Source organism: Hippopotamus amphibius, chromosome 13 (assembly GCF_030028045.1).
Source record: "Hippopotamus amphibius kiboko isolate mHipAmp2 chromosome 13, mHipAmp2.hap2, whole genome shotgun sequence".
Lineage (NCBI taxonomy): Eukaryota > Metazoa > Chordata > Mammalia > Artiodactyla > Hippopotamidae > Hippopotamus > Hippopotamus amphibius.
In genome coordinates, this window is record NC_080198.1 from 38,319,401 (window position 1) to 38,339,773 (window position 20,373).

Sequence of the window (20,373 nt, forward strand, 5' to 3'; positions counted from 1 at the left end):
ACTGCCTGATGTGCCGGGTCGCATAGACCCAGCATGGAGTCGTCAGAGAGGGCTTCCGGAGGAGCCCTGACACCCTAACAGTAACCGGCAGGGATGCAGCAGGTGCTCAGGTGCACAGGAACATCCTTGCCTCAGCTCTGGCACATATGAAGAGGGAGAAAGGACTTTTCCATAACTGAGACAACAACGCCTCAGAGGAAAGTTAAACTCAGATTATCCCCATATATGGAGGTGGGAGGACATACCACTGGCCAAGTGCCAAAGCCTGGTCTTTTTCGTGCTCTGCTCCCCCCTACCCCCCAGGTGGACGTGCAGACGAGCAACACCATTGAGACAGGTCCCGCTGGTGGTTTGTCCTTACCCTGTTAAGACTTCCTCCCCCTCCAACTGCCTCCCAGAAAAGTAGAGTAAGTAGAGTGTGCATTTTCTGGTCTCCTCAGCAGGGCAGGCCCACCTTCTTCTTTTGGAGATTCTACACACAGTGGCAGGTTTCATCAGTGCCCAAGTATACACATGGGTTCATCCACTCATCCAGTCCACCCTTAGGGATGTATCTTGTCAATCTCCTTAGGAAACTAGAGAAGCACTGTCCAATGAAAGGAGAAGTTCTGGATGTTTTCAAGGGGTGTGTGTGGTGGGGGGAGGGGAGCAGATGGCAGTGGGAGCTGACCAAACACCTCCAGTGGTCCAACATCCTGCTTCAGATGGAGTAGGAACTGAGCTCTGCAGACAACTGGCAAGCCTGGACTCTCCCTACATGGAGGCAAAGACAGAGGCAGCTAGGACCTGGTCCCTTCTTCCTGAAATGAATTCCAGACGTCATGGTTTTCTGGTATCCGAGAATGAATGTTGAGACCATTTCCCCTTTAGCTTTTAAAACCTGTAATTAGATCACCACAAGATGCTCATGTTCCTTAAACTATTTTCCTGAACTCCATTCTCCTATGTTCCTATTACCTGTATCCAATTGAGTTATGCTTACTGCTATGCACAGCTTCTTCTCTGCTAACTCATCACCAGAGGGCAAGCAGGTTGGGTGGGAAGAGGGGGGCGCCTCACCCCCTATTTGTGCTCTGCCTGCTGTTGGCTGTGGGAATTTCACAACCACATCATAAACTATAATTTCTTGGCCTTCTTAAAAATAAATTTATTGGCTGTGTTGGGTCTTCATTGCTGCACATGGGCTTTCCCTAATTGTGGCAAGCAGGGCTACTCTTTGTTGTGGTGCACTGGCTTCTCATTGCGGTGGCTCCTCTTGTTGGGGAGTAGGGCTCTATGCGCTCGAGCTTAGTTGCTCTGAAGCATGTGGGATCTTCTGGGCCCAGGGATCGAAGCCGTGTCCCCTGCATTCACAGGTGGATTCTTAACCACTGCACCACCAGGGAAGTCTCTTCTTGGCCTTTTAAAGGCTACGACGTTTATGATAACTAAATCTCTCACCACTACGGCTGGCTCACCTCATGGGGGTGGCAGTCCCACCTCAATCATGATACATGGTCAAATCTGGGTCTTGTGCTGAGCTGTGTTCTAATCTCTATTACAAAAATTGGATTTACTTTCCAATTTCTAACAGTGAACACTTTTTTTTTTTTTGCCATTTACTAGAATGATAATCGGGCAAATAACTCATTTTAGACTGTGATAGCACCTACCTCACAAGACTGCTGTGAGGACTAGGTGGATATGTGCTCAGCCACCATCAGTGTGATTATCTTGTGGGAACAGGAACTGGTCTAACAAGCAGAGATCAATGGCTGTGTCCTCAGTGCCCCAAATAAAGCTTGGTATACAGGCAATGCTCAGATTGTTGCAGGAATCCCTGAAGAATATGTGGAAAACCCAAGGCCATTGGTACCCTGCCCACTGATCTGCAGGAGTAGCTCTTCAGCCCTGGCCTTGTTGTCTCAGTGAAAACGTTCACTAGTGACCAATTGTGTCCTCCATGTTCTGGAGGCTCCTAAACGGTAGAGCTCATGCATGTTTTGCACACTATTGTATGCCCAGTTGCAAAGCATGGGGCTTGGCACATCTGAGGTCCAAAGAGGAGCAACTGTGGAGTTGACTGGCAATGTCTGGGATCTCCTTGGCCTTGGCTCCCCTGTGCATGCTGTGCTGCCCACAGTGCTGGAGCCTTCACCCCTGAGCTATCACTGAAGTTGCCGCCACTCCTGACACCACAAATGAGGACCGCCTTAATCAGAACACAAACTCTGTTTCCTGCCCTCAGCCTTTGTGGTTAAACTCCAAACATTTCCAGTTCCTGTCTAGAGTCCTCTCTTTCTAAGCCCAGGGCCCCTGTGAAGCCACAACCCCTCCATGCCATACTCCACGGCCCTCTGCTCCCACATCTGCTTTGGAGGGACCCAGGGATCTTCTGAATAAGCAGCTCAGGGTCTCAGCAGGGATGCAGGGCACTAGAATCAGTACATTACCACATTCTGGGATCTGTGTCTCATGGGGAATGATTTGACCTGCACCCAAGGAGGGAAAGGAAAGCCAAAAATACCAGGATATTCCACTTCCCTCCAAAGATGTCCTCTCCCCAGAAAGCGAAGAAAGGCAGAGCAGTCAGGCCAGTGGGGCCTTCACAGCCGTCTGGAGGAGGGGACTGACCAACAGGAAGGCCCCCATTTGGTGCTCACTGGCCTGAACCCCCTGGCACATTGCCTCAGAAGACTACTTGGATCCTTTAAAGAAAGACTCCACACACACTTTTATAATCAGAAACTTTGAGTTTATTTTGAATAAACCACTCAACTTTGAGCAGATGACATCGCCTCAACTTTTTCTTTGAAGAAAACAAAGATCTATGGTAAATTCATGAAAACACTGTGCCTTCCTTCACAGGGCAGAAAGCTTTCCATCTTCCTGATGTTAACAAGGGACAGCCACTTGAGGCACAAAAGGACCTTCTCCACAGGTCAAGGGCTGCAGGCTGCAGGCTGGGCACAGCACCTCCCGCAGCTCCAGTGGCTGGGCCACAGCTCGATACAAGTGCATATGTGGAGGCTGTGCAGTCCAAAAACTGCCCAGGGATGCCCAGGGTGTGACTTAAGGTGCAGAGCTGCAACTCAGGTCCTGCCACTGCCATGGTGGTGACACAGAAAGGACTCAATGGAGAGGTAAAGTCTCCAGATGCCAGGATCTTCCATGTGCCAACGCAGCAGTCACACCTCACCCCTAGGTCCCGCAGCAGGCACTCTTCTCCTTCAGTTAGCTCAGCACTGTCCAACTCTGGGTTCATCTGCTATGCTCCTAACTTATCCTCCCACTCCAGCCTGCCGTCCCTTCCTTGCAGGAGATGACAGGAAGAGTCAAAACCTGACTGCGGAGAAAGGGAGCCTGCAGCCAGCCATGTACCCCATGACCCCAAGAGTTACAGCTGTCCTTTGTCTTCAAGAGTGATTCAGTTTGCAGCTCACATGGTACCTGGGAAATTACCAACTGAGGTGAAAATGTTTGAATATCAAAGAATTTCCAACACCATATTTGTTCACAGATCTCCCAAGCAACTCTTCCAGGAGGTCAAGGAGCCCCTATCGTGTATGGACAACTTTGTCAGGCTCAGAGTGGAGGCACTGAAAAAGCCATAGAAACCCAGGAATCACAGATGTAACTTCTGAAAGGCCCACAGGCCCACAGGACTAGGTTCAAGACAGGTAGGACACCATACAAACCACTAGTTCCTCTGCACTGTGAAAAAGCTGGCCCTTTCTGCTGACCAGCCCCTCCTGGTACAGGCGCTGGGACCATAAATCAGGAAGCCTCCTCTCCTGGCCTCAGACTCCCAGGCCCTAGAGCTGCTGAAATACCTCCAACAGCTGAAACCAGGCAAGGGGGAGCACACCCAACCCCCAGAGCGGGTAATGGAGACATACACTCCAGGTTAACATGAAAACAATTTGTGCAAACAAGGCCCCTGAGTCAGGGAGACCAGAACCCTTGGGAAGGCCATGCTGAACTCCAACCCTGACGTTCACCAGAGGGACGTATAGCAGGACAGTGTCAGGTATGGCTGTATGTGAACCTGGTCAGAGTCACACTACGGGAACACTGGCACAAAAGAAAGAACCAAGGTAAAACAAATTCATTTGGGGGAACAATTCCCTTTAAAAGTGGATCTCTATCTTTAGGAAACAAAAGAAAACTGTGCTGAACTCATGTCCCCTGGTCTGGAGGGCCACAAGGCCACCTTCACGTTCTGCTGTGGGCTCTGGCCTGAGTAGCCAGACCCAGGTAAAGCTCACTTTCAAGAATTAAGATGAGTCCACAGACATACAGTGCTGTCAGACACAACGACAGCCCATGGCAAGACTCTGTTCTGTATCGTCTCCTCACTGCCAAGGTAAGGCAGTGTACCTGACCACAAAAGGGTCTACAAGGACAAGGCTGGAGGCACGATGTGATTCCCTGCGCTCCATGCCTGTTACACAGGCCAACTCAATTTCCCACCATCTGCCACCCACACTCTTCCCTTGGGACTCTAGCTGTGGCCAAACACATGTGAATCTGGAAAGCAAAGACCACAGGGGCCCTCCTGCAGTAGACATTCTGAGGCAAGGTGGGTGGGCAGCATATGTTACATTCTAAGTAAAATAGCTAGAGGGTAAAACACTCCAATGCCAATTTATTTTTAAAAAGGGTTCTGTGTAATTATATGGTTTGTTTGCCCCCCCCGCTTTTTTTGTATAATTATACAACCTCTGAAAATTACATAAGTTGTAATGATCTAATACTATTAATAGTCATTCAGAAAAAACTTTCCCTCCCTCCCAACAACCATCCAGGGGGAATTTAAAGGTCCTGAGAAGAGGCCAACTCAACACGGCCCCTACCCTGGTAGAAACAAAAAGCAAAAAGATGAGGAAAAAAAACAGAAATCAACTAAGAGGTGTGTGGCCAGTGTCTCTTAGGAGTGGGGCCCTGGCTGTTGCCTGGGGTTGTGAAAGGCAGAGCCTGCAGCATGCAGTACAGCAGCCGGGAGACCTCGCGGCCACATCTTCCTCACTCCGGCACGTCCATGTCCCAACCTAGGTGTCATGGAAATCCTTCAGCAGGGTTCTCCTCCGCTGCTCTGCTATGTGCATCTGGTTCTCTAAGTCCTGCACCAGGGAAGCAACATAGGTGCTTGCATGGCCCAGTCCCATGAGCTGAAGCCGTTCAACAACCCCCCCCCACCCCCGACATGGGCTCCAAGGAGTCAAATGCACTGCCCTTCCCACCCTTCTCAGCAGCAGCCTCCAGTCCACATGCCAACTACCATTTTACCTATTTCCACACCAGTCCTCCCTTGCCTGCCAGAGGATCCAAGAAGATAGCAGACACTTACCCCTCTGTCATAGCTATCCGCACGCTCCACCTTCCATGACAGGTTTTCGATCTCAGCCTCCAGCTGAGCCTGCTGGTATTCAAACTGTATGGGTAGAGCAGGAGGGTCAAAAGGAGTGGGGGCTGTAGCCGGGGCAGGGCCTGTAGATGGGAGGGGCAGATGCAGCACCTCAGGCTCGCATGAGCTACAGACAACCCTGATACTGTCCAGAGAGCAGTGCTACTTCCTGTACCCAGAGCCAGAATCCAATCAAAAGGCTACCTACGGAGCACAGCCGTGTGGCAAGGCCACACTCACCCTCCACCCCCAAAGAAAGGGGAAGAACTTAAGCCACTGAAGAGAATGCTACCAACATACAGGGAAATGGATGCTGCAAAAACAAGTCAAAGTGGATATTCATAGACACCGTATTCACGGAATACTTCGTTTTTTCAGCCCTTCTGAAAATCAAGAGTCTTAAAAATTTTCAAACCATTTGACTTAGTAATTATACACTCATTGCACAAATCAACTGCACAAAGAGGTTTCCCAATGTCTTATTTATGATAGTGAAAAACAGAAACAACAAATACCCCAAAGGACGGTATGACCATATAATGGGACATCTATGCAACTGTTAAAAAATGTTATTTTCCAGCCTGGTAAATATCGACAGCTGCAAAAACAATTTGTTGTAGGGACTTCACTAGCAGTCCATTGGTTAAGAATTCGCCTTCCATTGCAGGGGATGTGCATTTGATCCCTGGTCGGGGGACTAAGATCCCACATGCCGCAGGGCAACTAAGCCTGTGCACAGCGACTACTGAGCCCACATGCTCTGGAGCCCGCCCACCACAACGAAAGATCCCGCATGCGGCAAAGAAGATCCTGCGTGCCACAACTAAGACCCAATGCAACCGAATCAATAATAGATAATAAAATTTTAAAAATCTGTTGTAACAAAAAATGTTATATATATAACCTTGATTAAAGAAATAATATTAATTTTAAATGGCTGGAAAATGCTAACAGTGGTCATTTCTTTCTGGTGAGATGATGGATGATGTTAATGTTTTTCTAAGTTTTTCAACATTTAAACAATAAGTGTGAACTACTTTATAATTGCAGGGAAACAACCCACAACTAAGATGAAAATTAAACAAAGATGCAAAAAAAGTCTGCTATATTTATGCTTGCTGGATATCCTCCCAAAGCATGGGCACTGGCTCCCAAGTGGCCACAGACATTTTCAGCCAGTCCCCCCCAAAACATATTTGTTCATGGACTTCAGTACATCTGCCTTCCTATTACACAAAATACCAGCACCTGAGATCTACTTTGGAAATGCCTAGGGGAGAAACAAAATTTTACAATTGCCAGTTTTGTTTTGATTTTGCCCTCCCAATAACCAGGGGTCTGGTCCTTGCTCTCCTGCAAAGTGCAGGTAGAGAAGGGCACCTCTGAAGCTAAGAGGGCAGAGCAGAGGGATCGCTTTGCCTTACCAGCTTCTTCCTGGGTCCAGACTCCATGTAGTATGCATACGGGTATGTGTACTGCAGGGTGTATCGACACTGCAATAGAAAGAAGAGAAGGGACCTGTGTCTGTGACTCTAACTACATGGATCTTAGGTGGCTTTTACAGTTCTTACCCCATCATGCAAATTAGCCTGGCTCTACAGGTATGGGCCTGAAAGAAATGAGGCCAAGGCAAATAAAAGATGAATTGGGGGACAACATGGCAAAAACTGAAACAAAAATGGTCACAGAACACCCACAGTTCCTTTTTTCACACTGTGATTTATTACCAGCAGCTGCCTCAACGGCTCTTTCCTCTTGAGTCGGACAACAGAGTCCACACATCTATCTCAATACTTGTCCAAAGACAATCTCTTATTTTCCTTTGAGTGATGCATGGATGGGACAAAAGAAGAAAAGGGATCTAGTTTTCCCTGCAGTTCTTTCCTTGCAGGCAGAGGCACTGGCATACTCTTCTTAAAATCCCCTGGACATCCACAGAGGGCCGAGTCCTCAGTGGGCACAGCCCAAGAAAATGTGGACCCATAGCAGGAGCATGCAGGACTGCACGGGGTGCTGAGACCCCTGCCCCCTACAGTGCCTCCCACCCTTGGAGGTCTGGGCCTGACAGGGCCGGGCATCGAACCAGGGAATGGAAGAGTAAAGGGGTACAAACCTTGGCCAGGAGCTTGGCAGCATTCTGTAGGTACTGCCAGTCGATCCATGTCCCCAGATTATTCATGACCCTCTCCTGAATCTTCTCATGAATCCGCTGGTATGTCTGTGCCTCCAGCTGCAAGCTCTTGTTGTGGTTTTCCCACTACAGGGTTCAGGGGAGGGAGAAAGCTGCAGGAGTCCCAGGAAGGTAGAGATCCAAAAGGAATTCAGAACGGCCACAGCCTTATCTAGCTGATGGGAAATGTGTGTCCTTGGGCGTGCAGGAGGGGGGCTTCCTCAGTCCACACTACCAGCCCTGTCCAGAGCAGCTGTCTGCCTGCCAGGTCACTCTGCCCCACTGGCGCAATAGGACTGGAGCCCTGAGGACAAAGCAAAGCTAGGTACCCACAGGTTTCCTGTGCTTAGAAACCAAATGTGCCATGCCCTATGGGCTTCGGAAGGCTCTCCCAGGGAAGAACTGCCCTCTGAATCTGACCATTAAGATGGCACTGGATTGCGGGGAGGGGCAAGACAGGGGTAGGGGATTAAGAGATATGAACTACCATGTGTAAAATAAATAAGCTACAAAGATATATTGTACAGCACAGAGAATATAACTAATATTTTATAATAACTATAAATGGAGTATAACTTAAAAATTGTGAATCACTATGATATACACCTGAAAATTATATAATATTGTAAGTGAATTATACCTCAGTTAAAAACAAACAACAAACGTGGCACTGCATGGAAAAGACTGATGGTCCTTCATTATCATTCATCATTCAAAAAAGGTCAGCACATCACTGTTGGCTGTGGCAGCCCTGTGGAGCCTGAAAGCCACATCTATGGAGGCACCACTCGGGCCACTGCAGGAGCTCCATTCCCTGACTTCTGTGTGCACATGCCGGTTGTGGCCAGCAGCCACTGGGAACTTCACCCAGCAGGACAGCTGGAAGAAGCCCACCCTCGAGGAGCAGGTGCAGGAGAAGATGTGATGCCTACCCTCTCAAAGTAGAACAAGTACTTCTTGAGGGCCTCCCTGGCCTGGGCTTGCTGGCTCTGATTGACAATGTCGGGGTTCTCCTTGTACCGACTGCACTCATAGTACTCGCTGCCGTGGGTCTTCCAATCTCCTAGACACATCCAGCAGAAGTCTACACAGAACAGAGAAAGAAGCATTTACACACACGAGATAAGCCCACATTCCTTCAAAGTCACAGGCAAAGCAGGAGGACAGACAGATCCTGCTCTCATAGGAACCAGAACTCTCCCAGGCGCCTCTTTACAGAGGAAGTGTGACCTCTCATCCCTGTCACATCCCACTGTCCCTGTAGCCTGTCCTTGCACATCTGAACAACAGCCTACGGATAGTCTCAGTTTCATGAACACATACACTTCGTTCCTTTTTAATCCAACACAGGCAGATGCTGGCTGTACAAGGCCACTGGTTTGTGGTGTCAAAGCCTCTGTGAGAAGCAGAAACTTGTCCAACTGAGGCCCACCTGGTCATTCAGAAAACACATTTACCCTCCTGACTACCTCTCACTCTCAACACCTGTCCTAGCTAGGTATTGTACATGAAACTGGAAATAAAAAAACATTTCCCCCTTTTCTTCTTTCTTAAAAAGCACATTTTTATGGGAACTCCTTGGTGGTCCAGTGGTTAGGACTGCTGTGGCCTGGGTTCAATCCCTGGTGGGGAAAACTAAGATCCTGCGTGCAGTGCAACAAGAAAGAAAGAGAGAAAGAGAGAGAGAGAGAGAGAGGGAGAGAGGGAGAGAGGGAGGGAGGGAGGGGGAGAGAGAGAGAGAGAGAAAGAGAGAGAGAGAGAAAGAAAGAAAGAAAGAAAGAGAAAGAAAGAAAGAAAGAAAGAAAGAAAGAAAGAAAGAAAGAAAGAAAGAAAGAAAGAAAGAAAGAAAAAGAAAGAGCGAGCACATTTTGATAAAACCCACAGCTACCCCAATAGTTCATGCCCAGGATTATGACTGTTTCCACACTGAGGAGGCAAAGAGGGAAAAATAAAGATCCCTTATGGATGCTATACATCCAAACACTTACCGGGGCTTAATGGAGAGGGGCCAACCATAGTTCTATCTCTGCCAGAGACTTCGAGAGTGGTAAATTCTGTCTCCCAGGATTCACTCTATAAGTTGGCTCACTGACTTCCCAAAAGGGGCTTTTGTAAAATTTGGGGAAGCTAAAGCCAAATCGAGAGACCCAGAGGTCCTTCACTTCTCTTCTCTTAGGAGACTCCACTGAAGAGTGGCAATATCGCTTTCTCCTCAATCAGCTAGGTTGTGTTTGCTACCGTTTTATTTTTTATTTTTTAATTAATTTATTTATTGACTGCGTTGGGTCTTCAGTGCTGCACGTGGGCTTCCTCTAGTTGCAGAGAGCAGGGACTACTCTCTGTTGCGGTGCTCGCACTTCTCATTGTGGTGGCTTCTCTTGTTGCGGAGCACGGGCTCTAGGTGCACAGGCTTCAGTAGTTGTGGCATATGGGCTCAATAGTTGTGGTTCACGGGCTCTAGAGTGCAAGATCAGTAGCTGTGGCGCAAGGGCTTAGTTGCTCTGCAGCATGTGGGATCTTCCTGGCCCAGGGATCAAACCTGTGTCCCCTATGTTGGCAGGTGGATTCTTAACCACTGTGCCACCAGGGAAGTCCCACTACTGTTTTAAATACTACTACATTGCTTAGGGTTGCCCATACAAGTAGTAAAACTGAACAGCAATGCAAGGGATGAAAGTTAACTCTGAGCAGTAAAGGATGGGAAGGCTATGACTGAGGAGGGACACACAGAGGACTTCTTCAGCACTAGGAATGTGGTGGATACTCAGGTGCTCACTTTGTCATTTCTCTTTAAACTGTACATATGTCTTATGTGCTAAGTGGATTATACATGTCCCTCTCATTCAAACACAGGCAGAAAAGATAGGTTGGGATAGCAATGAGGAAATACGCCACTACCCTAGGCCTATCTTCATTCTAAACTTTAGTCACTGCTCCTGTCTAAAACCTTGCCTCTTCTACTCTGATTACAGCATGCTCCTAGGAGAACACAGGAGTAGCATTAGACAGGCTCTTACAAAGAGAAACTCTCAGGGCCTCCTGGTGGGCATCTAAACAGCTGTGTAGGAAACCTATCCAGACATATTTTCTACCTGAAGGAATTTTATTTCTTTATTTGATTTGGCAGGAAGGAAAGCAAAACCAACAGGTTCTATGTAACCTACACCTGACAGATGAAGGAGGCCTAAAAGGCCAAATCAAAACCCCCTCTGAAAACTTTATAAAATCTCAAAGGAAAACTATTATTTTACTGCCTCCAGTAAAACCACGTACAGCCTGCTCTAAAAGGTATCTGTAAGGCAGCACAGATAAGCCCCATGCTACTTACCTGCCTTGGCAAAAATAAAGAGAACACACTGAAACCTTCCTGGATGACTGAGGATTCATGAGGGTCTAAGAGTCATTTCAAACTTGACTTCTGACTACATGTGTCAGTGAGATGGCAGTGGGATTATAAAAGGGACCAAAAAATAATACATCAATAAATCAAGAGCTGCTTTACTCTGGTTATCATAACTATAAGTGACTGAGGCTGCCCTCTGTTTTATCATTTCACCACAAAAGCACTCACTAAACAAGCAATGGAGACCCGTGCACAGGAAACAGAGACTGTGCCACTGGGTCTTGTACACCAAGCCTGGGACTCACCGTGTTTACACTTGGAGCATTGCTGTCAGAGGGAAACAGAAGAGAATATGTTAAGGGCACGCTGACCAAAGGCTCCATGTCACATAAGCAAAACGTACAGGCTTCTGCTCACCATGTGATTGCAGCCTCCATTCTTCTCAATGCAGATGTTGCACTTGGGACACTAAGGAGACAGAAGGGCGCCGTTAGGCTCACGCACCAGCAGGCCGGTTCTAAGACAAATTACACAAAGCTCCTGGCACCCGTGCCCAATAGCTCATCGTGCGAGCACTTCTGGGGAGGAGCATCTCACTTAAATGTGGCGGGTCGCTGAGGCTGGAACAGCAATTCAAGGAAATGAGGTCAGCATGTTTGGCTCTGAAACACTCCAAGCACCAGCTGAACCCCACTAAGTCTCCCACCATCTGTCCCTGACATGAGGCTGCTCAGATTAAGCACAAGCTGAGTCAGTAGAAAGCTTGCCTGCTTGGGAGGAATGCCAAAGCAGCATAAGAGCTGCCACACTGGACTAAGTCCTGGTCAGCATGCCTGAACTTCTGCTTCCAGAAGAGGGCAAGGAAATAACCTCAAAAGCTCGCTCTCACTTGAGAGATATCAGCAACCCCAGGCAGCAATGCAGAGACCAGTCTGACGCTGTGCTCTCCCACTGCCATAAAGAGGACTGTTTAATGATGTCATGGTCATAGCTGTGCTTGTGGGTGCATCAACTCAGGGTGCAACTGGCACAGGGTACAACCTTGAGTGCTGGGTCATGCAGAACTCAGGGGGGCTGCAGGCCATGCTTTCCCATGGGAAGTTTCCAGAATTAGAAATGGGCAGGCCTGGGCTTGCAGTAGAGTTTTGCTATTTATTAGGTGTGGCTATCAACCACCTCCCTCCCAGGGCTGTTAAAGCTTGGGAGGCATTCAATAAAACCTAGTTTTCTTCTAATTAGTTTTCCTAAGGGTCAAACTTTTCCAAACATTTCAGCATTTTATTAAAATAAATGCACCCAGTGCATACTATGATAAATTACTGCAAACTCTGCCAAGTCTGGGCAAGGGTCTGCAGCCTCCATCAAGAGCCCTGAGGCCCTGGGTGCTCTGCTCTCAGATGGCAAATCTCCCGGGCAAGGCCCTGGGCAGCACTAAGGAGGGCAGATCCATGACAGGTAAGATACAGTCCTTACGTCTTTAGTGTGAGCACTAATGTAGTTGGCTGTTTCAGAGTCGTCTGCACACTTCGTGAGCCATTTCCGGATTGTGGCGCAGTCTGTGGGGGCGTGATACATCTGACGACACTTGAAACTTAAAACCAGAAAAGATAATTGTTAGGTCAAATCCTGTGTTTTTAATTTTCCTTCTGTCCAAGCCAACAGATCTTGAATTAGAGCTTTCCAAAGAGGTAAAGTCACCTATCAAGGCATTTGAGACCTTCACCTACCCAGGATTATACTGAAGTACTGTGTGAATTTCTCTCAATAAACCCAAATGAAATGTTTGTTTTAAATATCTTATGTAGTGTCAATCCTTCCTGACAGGATATCAAATTCAGAACTCAGCTTTTCAAAGGGCATAGGGATGTATTCTGAGAAGATACCTTAACTCACTCCCAAGGCAGGAATGAGATCCAGTTCTGGGAGCCCTGGCTTATCTCCAAGTCAGATGTGCACACAGGATGCACAATGCCAGCACTTGTGCAATCTGTAGGGGGCATAATACATCTGACGATGCTTGAAACTTAAAATCAGAAAGGAAAATCACTTCAACTCATCAGGCCAGGCTCCCATGTTTTTAATTTCCCTTTTGTCCAAGCCAACACAACTTTATGGATAAAGGCTCTCTGGCAGATAGCCTAACACATGTCCCAGGGAAAGGAGTTCAAAATGTGGGACACAAAGGATGGAAAGCAACTACATCAGTGGTTCTTAATCTTTGATGAGTCACAGACTCCCTCAACAATGTCTTAAAAGGCAGGCACATATGCACACATACCACATTTTCCACATACTTTCTCTGAAGCCCTACCATGAATTTTCCAGGGAGGTGCGAATAGGGGACAGGTCTGGACCTAAATTATGGCTCTGCCATTACTTTGCACCTCCATTTCCTCATCTGTAACGTAAGGGTAACAACAGTACCAATCAAGCACAGCTGTTGTGATAATGAAAGTAAAATGATCAGGACAGAGCGTTTCCCCCAGTGGGCCTCCAGTGTATTTTAGCTATTCCCATCATGTTTACTGAATAGAGTAAACCCCAAGTAAACATAAACCACACTCATACAGTGTTATAAAATGAGGAGAAAGGCCAAGAGAGAAAGATTAAAATGTTGATGGTTGTCACTTTCAAATACAGTAAGACATGAATTATCTGTGCAGGTAGATACACACCCATATAGACACACAGTCTCTGAGCCATGAGTCTTAGCAGCATAAACCACAGCACATTCTTCAAGAATCTGAGCCCCTTTCTTGTCTCCAGATTGAGTATTATCAAACATCACACGGAACATGAGATGCTAGGTACAAACCCTGCCCACATGGAACAGAACTGCTCTTCTGGCTCAAAGACCCTGCCTCTCCCAGTCCCGCCCTCACGAGAGCAATAGTGGTGATGCTTTAGAAGAGAAGGCACAAGCCCAGGGCTGCTCAGCACCCACACTCACTCTTACCAGAAGACCTCGTTGCACCGATTGCACTGTACTCGGCGAGCTCTGGGCTCCTGTACCCGAATAACCATGGGGCAGTCTGCACCAGGGCACAGCTGGAGCTGGTAGTGACTCTGTGAACACACCAAGGGGGGAATAATGAGGACATCCCCTAGTTGGTGCCTCCAAATTAGACCTCCCTGAGTATTCATATGCCTTCTGTTCTTCCAGCTGATGACCTACATCAACACACTATAGGAATTTAAGATGGATGTCATGAAGACCAGACATTAGGCAGGTACTGAAAATGACCTTTGAATGTTTAGCCTAAACTAGATAGCAACTCACTAGATTGCTCTAAGATTAGATGACAAAATGGAATACAGAAGCATCTCTGTAATGAAAGCACACAGGGACCAGAGTGGAAAGGAACACAGCCCAATCAGCTGTGCACAAGACTCTGAGGGGCTCAACGACCCTTGGGCATCCACCAAAGGCAGCAAACAGCTCAAGGAACAAGGCATTCTGTTTTTCCTGAAGCATGTGCATGAGACAACCCAGACCATCAATCAATCCCATAAGCTTAGGCATGAAAGACAAAGATGAAAATTATGCTGCAAGGAATCAGCAAGCCTGAACAGGTAGCCCAATAGAGGGGAAGGACTCCAAAATTGACCATGTTGAAAACCTGAACAAGTTTTCAAATTGCCCAAGAAGCAACACCCCCTCTTTGTGCTGAATCACACAGTGAACTGAACAGAACAGCAACTCCTGAGACAGGCCTGACTGCATTTGTCCCCTGACATACAAGCTTGTTTAAGCAACTTTGTATAAGGTGGGGATGCCTGATCATTCTACAAGAGAAAATCAATGGGGATATATGTATAAATACAGCTGATTCACTCTGCTGTACAGCAAAAACTGGCACAAGAGTGTAAAGCAATTATATTCCAATAAAGAGCTTAAAAAATAAATTAATTAAATTAAAAAAAAGAGAGAGAGAAAATCAAGGCTCAGATAGGTAAAATAATGGGTCAAAGGATACATAGAAAGGAAGCAACAGATCTGGGATTCACGAGCACTCTAGCAGTTTTCAAACTGTTATAAAGCCATGGAGCTCTTTCTTCAAATGAAAGCATCTACTGGCAGCCTAGTCTATAAAGTAACTGGTAAGCATCTGATGAAAAGTAGGTCTGGGAAGACAGAGGGCACAACAGGAGCTGGACATACCTCCACATAGTCCCTGAAGAGGTAGCGCCTGTATTTGTCTCTCAATTCTTCATTGGGCAGCAATGGAAACACGAAGTCCTCTGGTGTTCGAAGTGGGCAGTCCTGAGCCATGCAAGAGACACCTGTTGAACAAAGACAACCTGATGGACAACTGTATCGCAGAAGATACAACAATAATACATTGGCTGAGTTCAACCAACAAATTCAGATTCTATATAGGTAACCCTTGAAGCATCAGAATTTATTCAAAGAAGAGAGAAATTAATATATTTGCAAAGTACACAAAAGGAAAAAAGAAAAAAATATATATATTTGCACAGCCATGCAACTAAAATATTATTCCAAATTAAATAGGACAGGGAATTCCCTGGTGGCCCAGTGGTCAGGACTCGGCACTCTCACTACCAGCGCCCTGGGTTCAATCCCTGGTAGGGGAACTAAGATCCTGTAAGCTGCACGATGCTGCCAAAAAAACTCCCAAAAAACAAAAATAAAAAACACAACAACAACAAAAAAACCCCAAAACAAAACAAATTAAATCAGATATATCACAAATAGCACCAATAAAAAACAAAACTGTTGAAAAAATCCTATAGGGGTCTTGACTAACAATTTAGTTTTGTGATGTTTAATATTATGTGCATGTGATTACCATCAACACAATGAGATTCTGCAGATACAATTAATGTAATGCTAATTTAGTTTCAATATCATCAAGTCATAGTTTAACAAATACTCCTTTAACTGATCATCAAGTTTGATTTGTGCTTATATTACCTAAATAACAGCAAACTCTCTAGGTGTTTCTGAGTTACGGCTGCCACTTTGAGAATCAAGATAGGGTAGGCAGCTTAAAGGACAGTTCTCCCAAATGGCAAGGTAGCCTTGCATTCACACCAACATTTACATACATGCCCAAACATTTCCCTTAACTCTCTCATTTTCCTCAGAACTAGGGTAAACTTTGCCATTGTTCAGACTGACATGTTTGGAAACCAATGATTCTGATAATAAAAACTTCAATTACGCTCACAAGAAAACACTCAGTTGACCTGAGCACCTGATAGGGCAGAGTTGAAGCTAAATACCTCATGCCAGCCTTTGATAAATCCTATGGCAGACTCACCCACACCCACGCCATCCTTAACAAGTACTGAGCAGTGTTGCTCCCAGCAGCTGCGGCAAAACTGGTGCTGACAGGCCAGAGACAGTAGGTTTTCCTTCCGCACAAACTGCATACACACTGCGCAGTGATGAGGGGGATGGGCTGTGGGGACCTGGAAAGAGGCAGAGTGATATGAGCCATGGGAGGCGATTCTGACCCTGCAACAAGTGTCATAACTCAACTGCAATGTGTGGACTCTGCGAGTTCCAGTTCTGATCAAAAAGCATATTATCAGGAAGGCTTCTTGAAGGAGGTGGTAGCTGAGCTAGGCTTGATGAACTAGGACTTAAAAAGAGGCTGAAAGAAGATAGAAATGAGAACTTACAACGTCAGGCTAAAAAGACCAAGATTTCAGAACTGTCAAGGTCCTCAGAGGTCACTCAATCCACCTTCTTTTAGAGGATACTGGGTTTCTTTTGAAAACTGCCCTCATTCAGTACAACACAGAGTTGCTCCTCAACAAGTACTACAAACCCAGCCATACAGGTTCTTAGAGGCTAAGTGTGAGCTTCTAACAGCCCACAATGCAGTTTTACTTGTCAAAGACAGTGGTTTTCCCCTATCAATATGCCCCAAACACACAATATTAGAGTTGGTTTTTTTTTTTTTTTTACCAAACTACAACTCATCTTTAACACACCAAAGAGACGTCACATATAATTAATTTACAGAGATGAGGAAGGCTTCTATTAGGGAACAAACTCTTCTAGTTTGTGGGCAAATAACTGTAAAGCTTAAACTCCAGAATCCATACCATGCTACACAAACTGGGAAAGACAATCTGAGGACCCCAGCCAAAACCACAAACCAATGAAAAAGTCCACTACACGTTTAACATTAGGTGCTTGTTAGTTCACTGGGAATACAAAAAATAATTTGAGGAAAATGACTGTATTCTCCTGCTTGGCCAGCATGCTCCTAGAAATTTTCTCCTAAGAGGCTGAAGAAGTTATGTGGTGATCTGCACCTCAATTCTCCCTCCTGAGAGTGCTTTTAACACAGCCCTCATTCATTTGACAAATGCTGACTGAACTCCCAGACGCAGAGGATATTGCTATACGTTGATTCCTAAACTTACAGTCTAGTAGTGGAGCTGAAAAGATATGAGTGAATTACTACAATACACACGTAAAGACATGATTAGAGGAGTTTGGAGGGGCGTGGTCCCAGGAGACAGGCTTTGTGGGAGATGGCTCGGATTTGGGTCTTTAAAAGTGAGTTCCATTCCCACAAGCAAAGATGGGGACAGAGTCTGGACATCCCAGGCCAGGGAAGGCACAAGCAGAGTCAGAGAGGCATGCAGTGAGCAGGAACACCAAGAACACAGCAGCAGTAGAATACAGACTGTATGTAAGTACAAGGAGAAAGGTGAGGCTAGAAAGGGCAGGCAATGATTCACTCTTCATCTGTGAGGAAAATTTCCAAATAAACAAAGCAAGATAGTTCTCAACAACAATGTGAGCCACAGAAAGAGCCACAAGCATCAAGAGAAGCCTTATTCGAGGAGGAGGCACTCACATGTTTTGATGGATTGGGCTGAACTCGAGCCTCAACGAGCAGTTGAGCAGAATTAGACTTGTATCTACAAAACAAAAAAGCAGAAATGAAGGGAATCAGAAACTGAAGACAAATATTTTTACCTCTGAACAAAAACAGGATAGACCAACATGTGTTGCAGTAACACTAAAGTGTCTTTAACTTTTAATTACCTTCTCACAAAACCAAGTTTGCTTTTACCTTACTACATATACTTTTTGCTTTTTCAATTTTTTTAGCTCTCAACTGGTATGAGAATAATAACTGTTTTAAATAATAACTTTGTTTTAACTGTAAGAAAAATACTTATGAAGGACCATATCTGCTTTAAATCCCTTTCTTGAATTACACGCAAATATCTCTATGTCTTCAGAATATGAAAGGATATCTTAAGACACAGAAAAAGGAAAGCATAAAGGAAAATTTTGACAAATTATGCTACACTTAAGAACTTCAGTTCAGGAAGTTCCCTGGTGGCCTAGTAGTCAGGATTCTGGGCTTTCACTGCTGCAGCCCAGGTTCAATCCCCGGTCAGGGAACTGAGATCCTGCAAGCCAAAAGAACTTCAGTTCATCAGAAGACAAGACAAAGTGAAAAGCCAAGCTATAAACTGAAAGATAATTCAATACATATGTAACTGGCAAAGAAGTGATATTCAGAATAAACAAAACAAAAACTCTAAAAGTTCATTTGAAGTGAAAAATAACAATTTAAAAAATGGGCAAAAAATAACAGGCATTTCACAGATGAGGAAGCACAAATCACCATTAAACATACGAAAAGATGCTCAACCTCGTTAATAATCTGGGACATTGAAATTTTAACAACCAGATGCCATTTATAGCCACCAGACTGTAAAACTTTAATTCTGACACTCATACACCACTAGTGGGTATATAACATGGAACAATCACTTTGGAAAACATTTTGGCATTATCTAGTAAAGCTGAAGAAACACATACCCCAAGTCCAGCAATTCACTTTCTATACTTAACGCTAGAAAAATTATGTGACACTATAAGTACAAAAGTTTTCAGAGTTGCACTTGTAACAGCAAAAAACTAAAAACTCACAAATGGTTTTTGACAGGAGGATGGATAAGATCTCATAACGTGCAACCCTGTTAATTTCAAAAGTTGAAGAACACATATGATTCCATGTCTGTAAAGTTCTAAAAACATACAAAGCTAAAAGCTATATAATTGAAGAATAAATAAGAAAATGATCAACACCAAATTTAAGGTACTGGTCACGCTGGAGAAGAAGGAAGGGGTTGTGCCCAGGCAGGGACTGCCCTCAGAGGCCTGAGTAAAGGTCAGAGGGTTTCCTGTTTGGGTGGACACTTAGTCCTTACAACCTACACACATCACACATGTGTATGTGAGTGCACACTCATACATTTTTGGAAAAAAATTTTCATAATAAAAATTTAATTCCTTTCTGGAATAAGCTATGGCATAAACACATTTAAAAATAAAAACAATTATCACATGGCAATAAAAGTGCCATACAAAGTCCATTACCAAGATACCAGGAATCTGAGCAGGGAAGAACTACATTTCATATACGTGATTTCCACCTAGTCAGAATGCCTACTTCAACTTTTAGTCCTAGTTCACACACTACTATTTTTAATATCTCTAGCTACCCAAATCATCTCCATTCCCAAGTTAGACTAGAGTTTGGACAGTGCTAAATCCCCATTATCAGAACCTATGTAGTTCCTGGAGTTTTGGGTAGCAGTAAGAGTAGGGCAGACAGGGAAATTCATCTGGAAGTCTTCCTAAATGTATTCAGCTCTTGAGTACAGAGAGTGAGAGTGCAGTTAGTGAACAAGAAATGCATTTGCTCTTTCCTGATCAGGCTGAGCCACTCCAGCTGGGCTGGCCTTCCCAGTCTACAGAAGGAAAGGCATGATGATCTTCCTCTGCTGGTGAACAGAATCACCATACAGAGAAAGAAGACTCACTGTAGTGTGAAAGAGCAGGGGCAGTGACCAGTGCACTGCTTACCAGGGGGCAATCTTGTTCTAAGGGGTTATCTGGCAGTCTGGAGGCATTTTTGATTTAAGGACTTCTGGTAGGTAGGGCCCAGAGATTCTGCCGAACCGCCTATAATTCACAGAATAGTCCTTTCACAACAAAGAGTCATCTAGCCCAACACGTCAACAGTGCTTAGGATGAGAAACCCCGAGCTAGACAGAAGCACATGCCTCTTAGAGTGAGGCACAGGGAGTCCCCCAGAGAATGCAGGAGGAGGAACCCCTCCTCCTGACAACTTTCAGGACATCTGAGACTCCAAGGTCTATGCGTCAAGGGCTCTGGTTCTGGAGGTAGGTGGTAAACTACCTGACCTTTTCTCTGAAGGTAATATGCACTATGTCACGATGTTTTCCTCACCTATGTGTCTGAAAGAAATAACTGGAGATATTGGCAAGTGTTATCTAGAAGGGCACTGATTAAAAATTAACAACGGCATAGAAAATTTTACCTAACTTCACTGTCCAACAACAGGGGTTTGGAAAAGTATGGAACATCTATATGATAAAATACTGTGCCAGCATTAAAACTGGGGTAGAAAGAATTCGCTGAAAGCATGGGAAAATGTTCAG

The 20,373-nt window shown here is 45.4% G+C and overlaps 1 protein-coding gene across 6 annotated transcripts in view; it reads right to left on the bottom strand.

The window, feature by feature from the left end:
• Window positions 1-2,712: 2,712 nt before the first annotated feature.
• ARIH2 (ariadne RBR E3 ubiquitin protein ligase 2) overlaps window positions 2,713-20,373 on the bottom strand; it is a 47,854-nt gene continuing 30,193 nt past the window's right edge. For 5 of the 6 annotated variants that reach the window (XM_057705170.1, XM_057705171.1, XM_057705176.1 and 2 more), the window contains 12 exons: window positions 17,745-17,808; window positions 16,188-16,338; window positions 15,062-15,183; window positions 13,856-13,965; window positions 12,373-12,490; window positions 11,317-11,367; window positions 11,205-11,226; window positions 8,489-8,640; window positions 7,500-7,643; window positions 6,811-6,879; window positions 5,330-5,413; window positions 2,713-5,102 (listed from right to left, as the gene is read on the bottom strand). In XM_057705170.1, the coding sequence (XP_057561153.1) occupies window positions 5,031-5,102; window positions 5,330-5,413; window positions 6,811-6,879; window positions 7,500-7,643; window positions 8,489-8,640; window positions 11,205-11,226; window positions 11,317-11,367; window positions 12,373-12,490; window positions 13,856-13,965; window positions 15,062-15,183; window positions 16,188-16,338; window positions 17,745-17,808 (1,159 nt within the window). In that variant the 3' untranslated portion in view covers window positions 2,713-5,030. Of the gene's footprint in view, window positions 5,103-5,329; window positions 5,470-6,810; window positions 6,880-7,499; window positions 7,644-8,488; window positions 8,641-11,204; window positions 11,227-11,316; window positions 11,368-12,372; window positions 12,491-13,855; window positions 13,966-15,061; window positions 15,184-16,187; window positions 16,339-17,744; window positions 17,809-20,373 lie in introns of all 6 variants that reach the window. The other variant, XM_057705172.1, reaches the window with a different exon arrangement.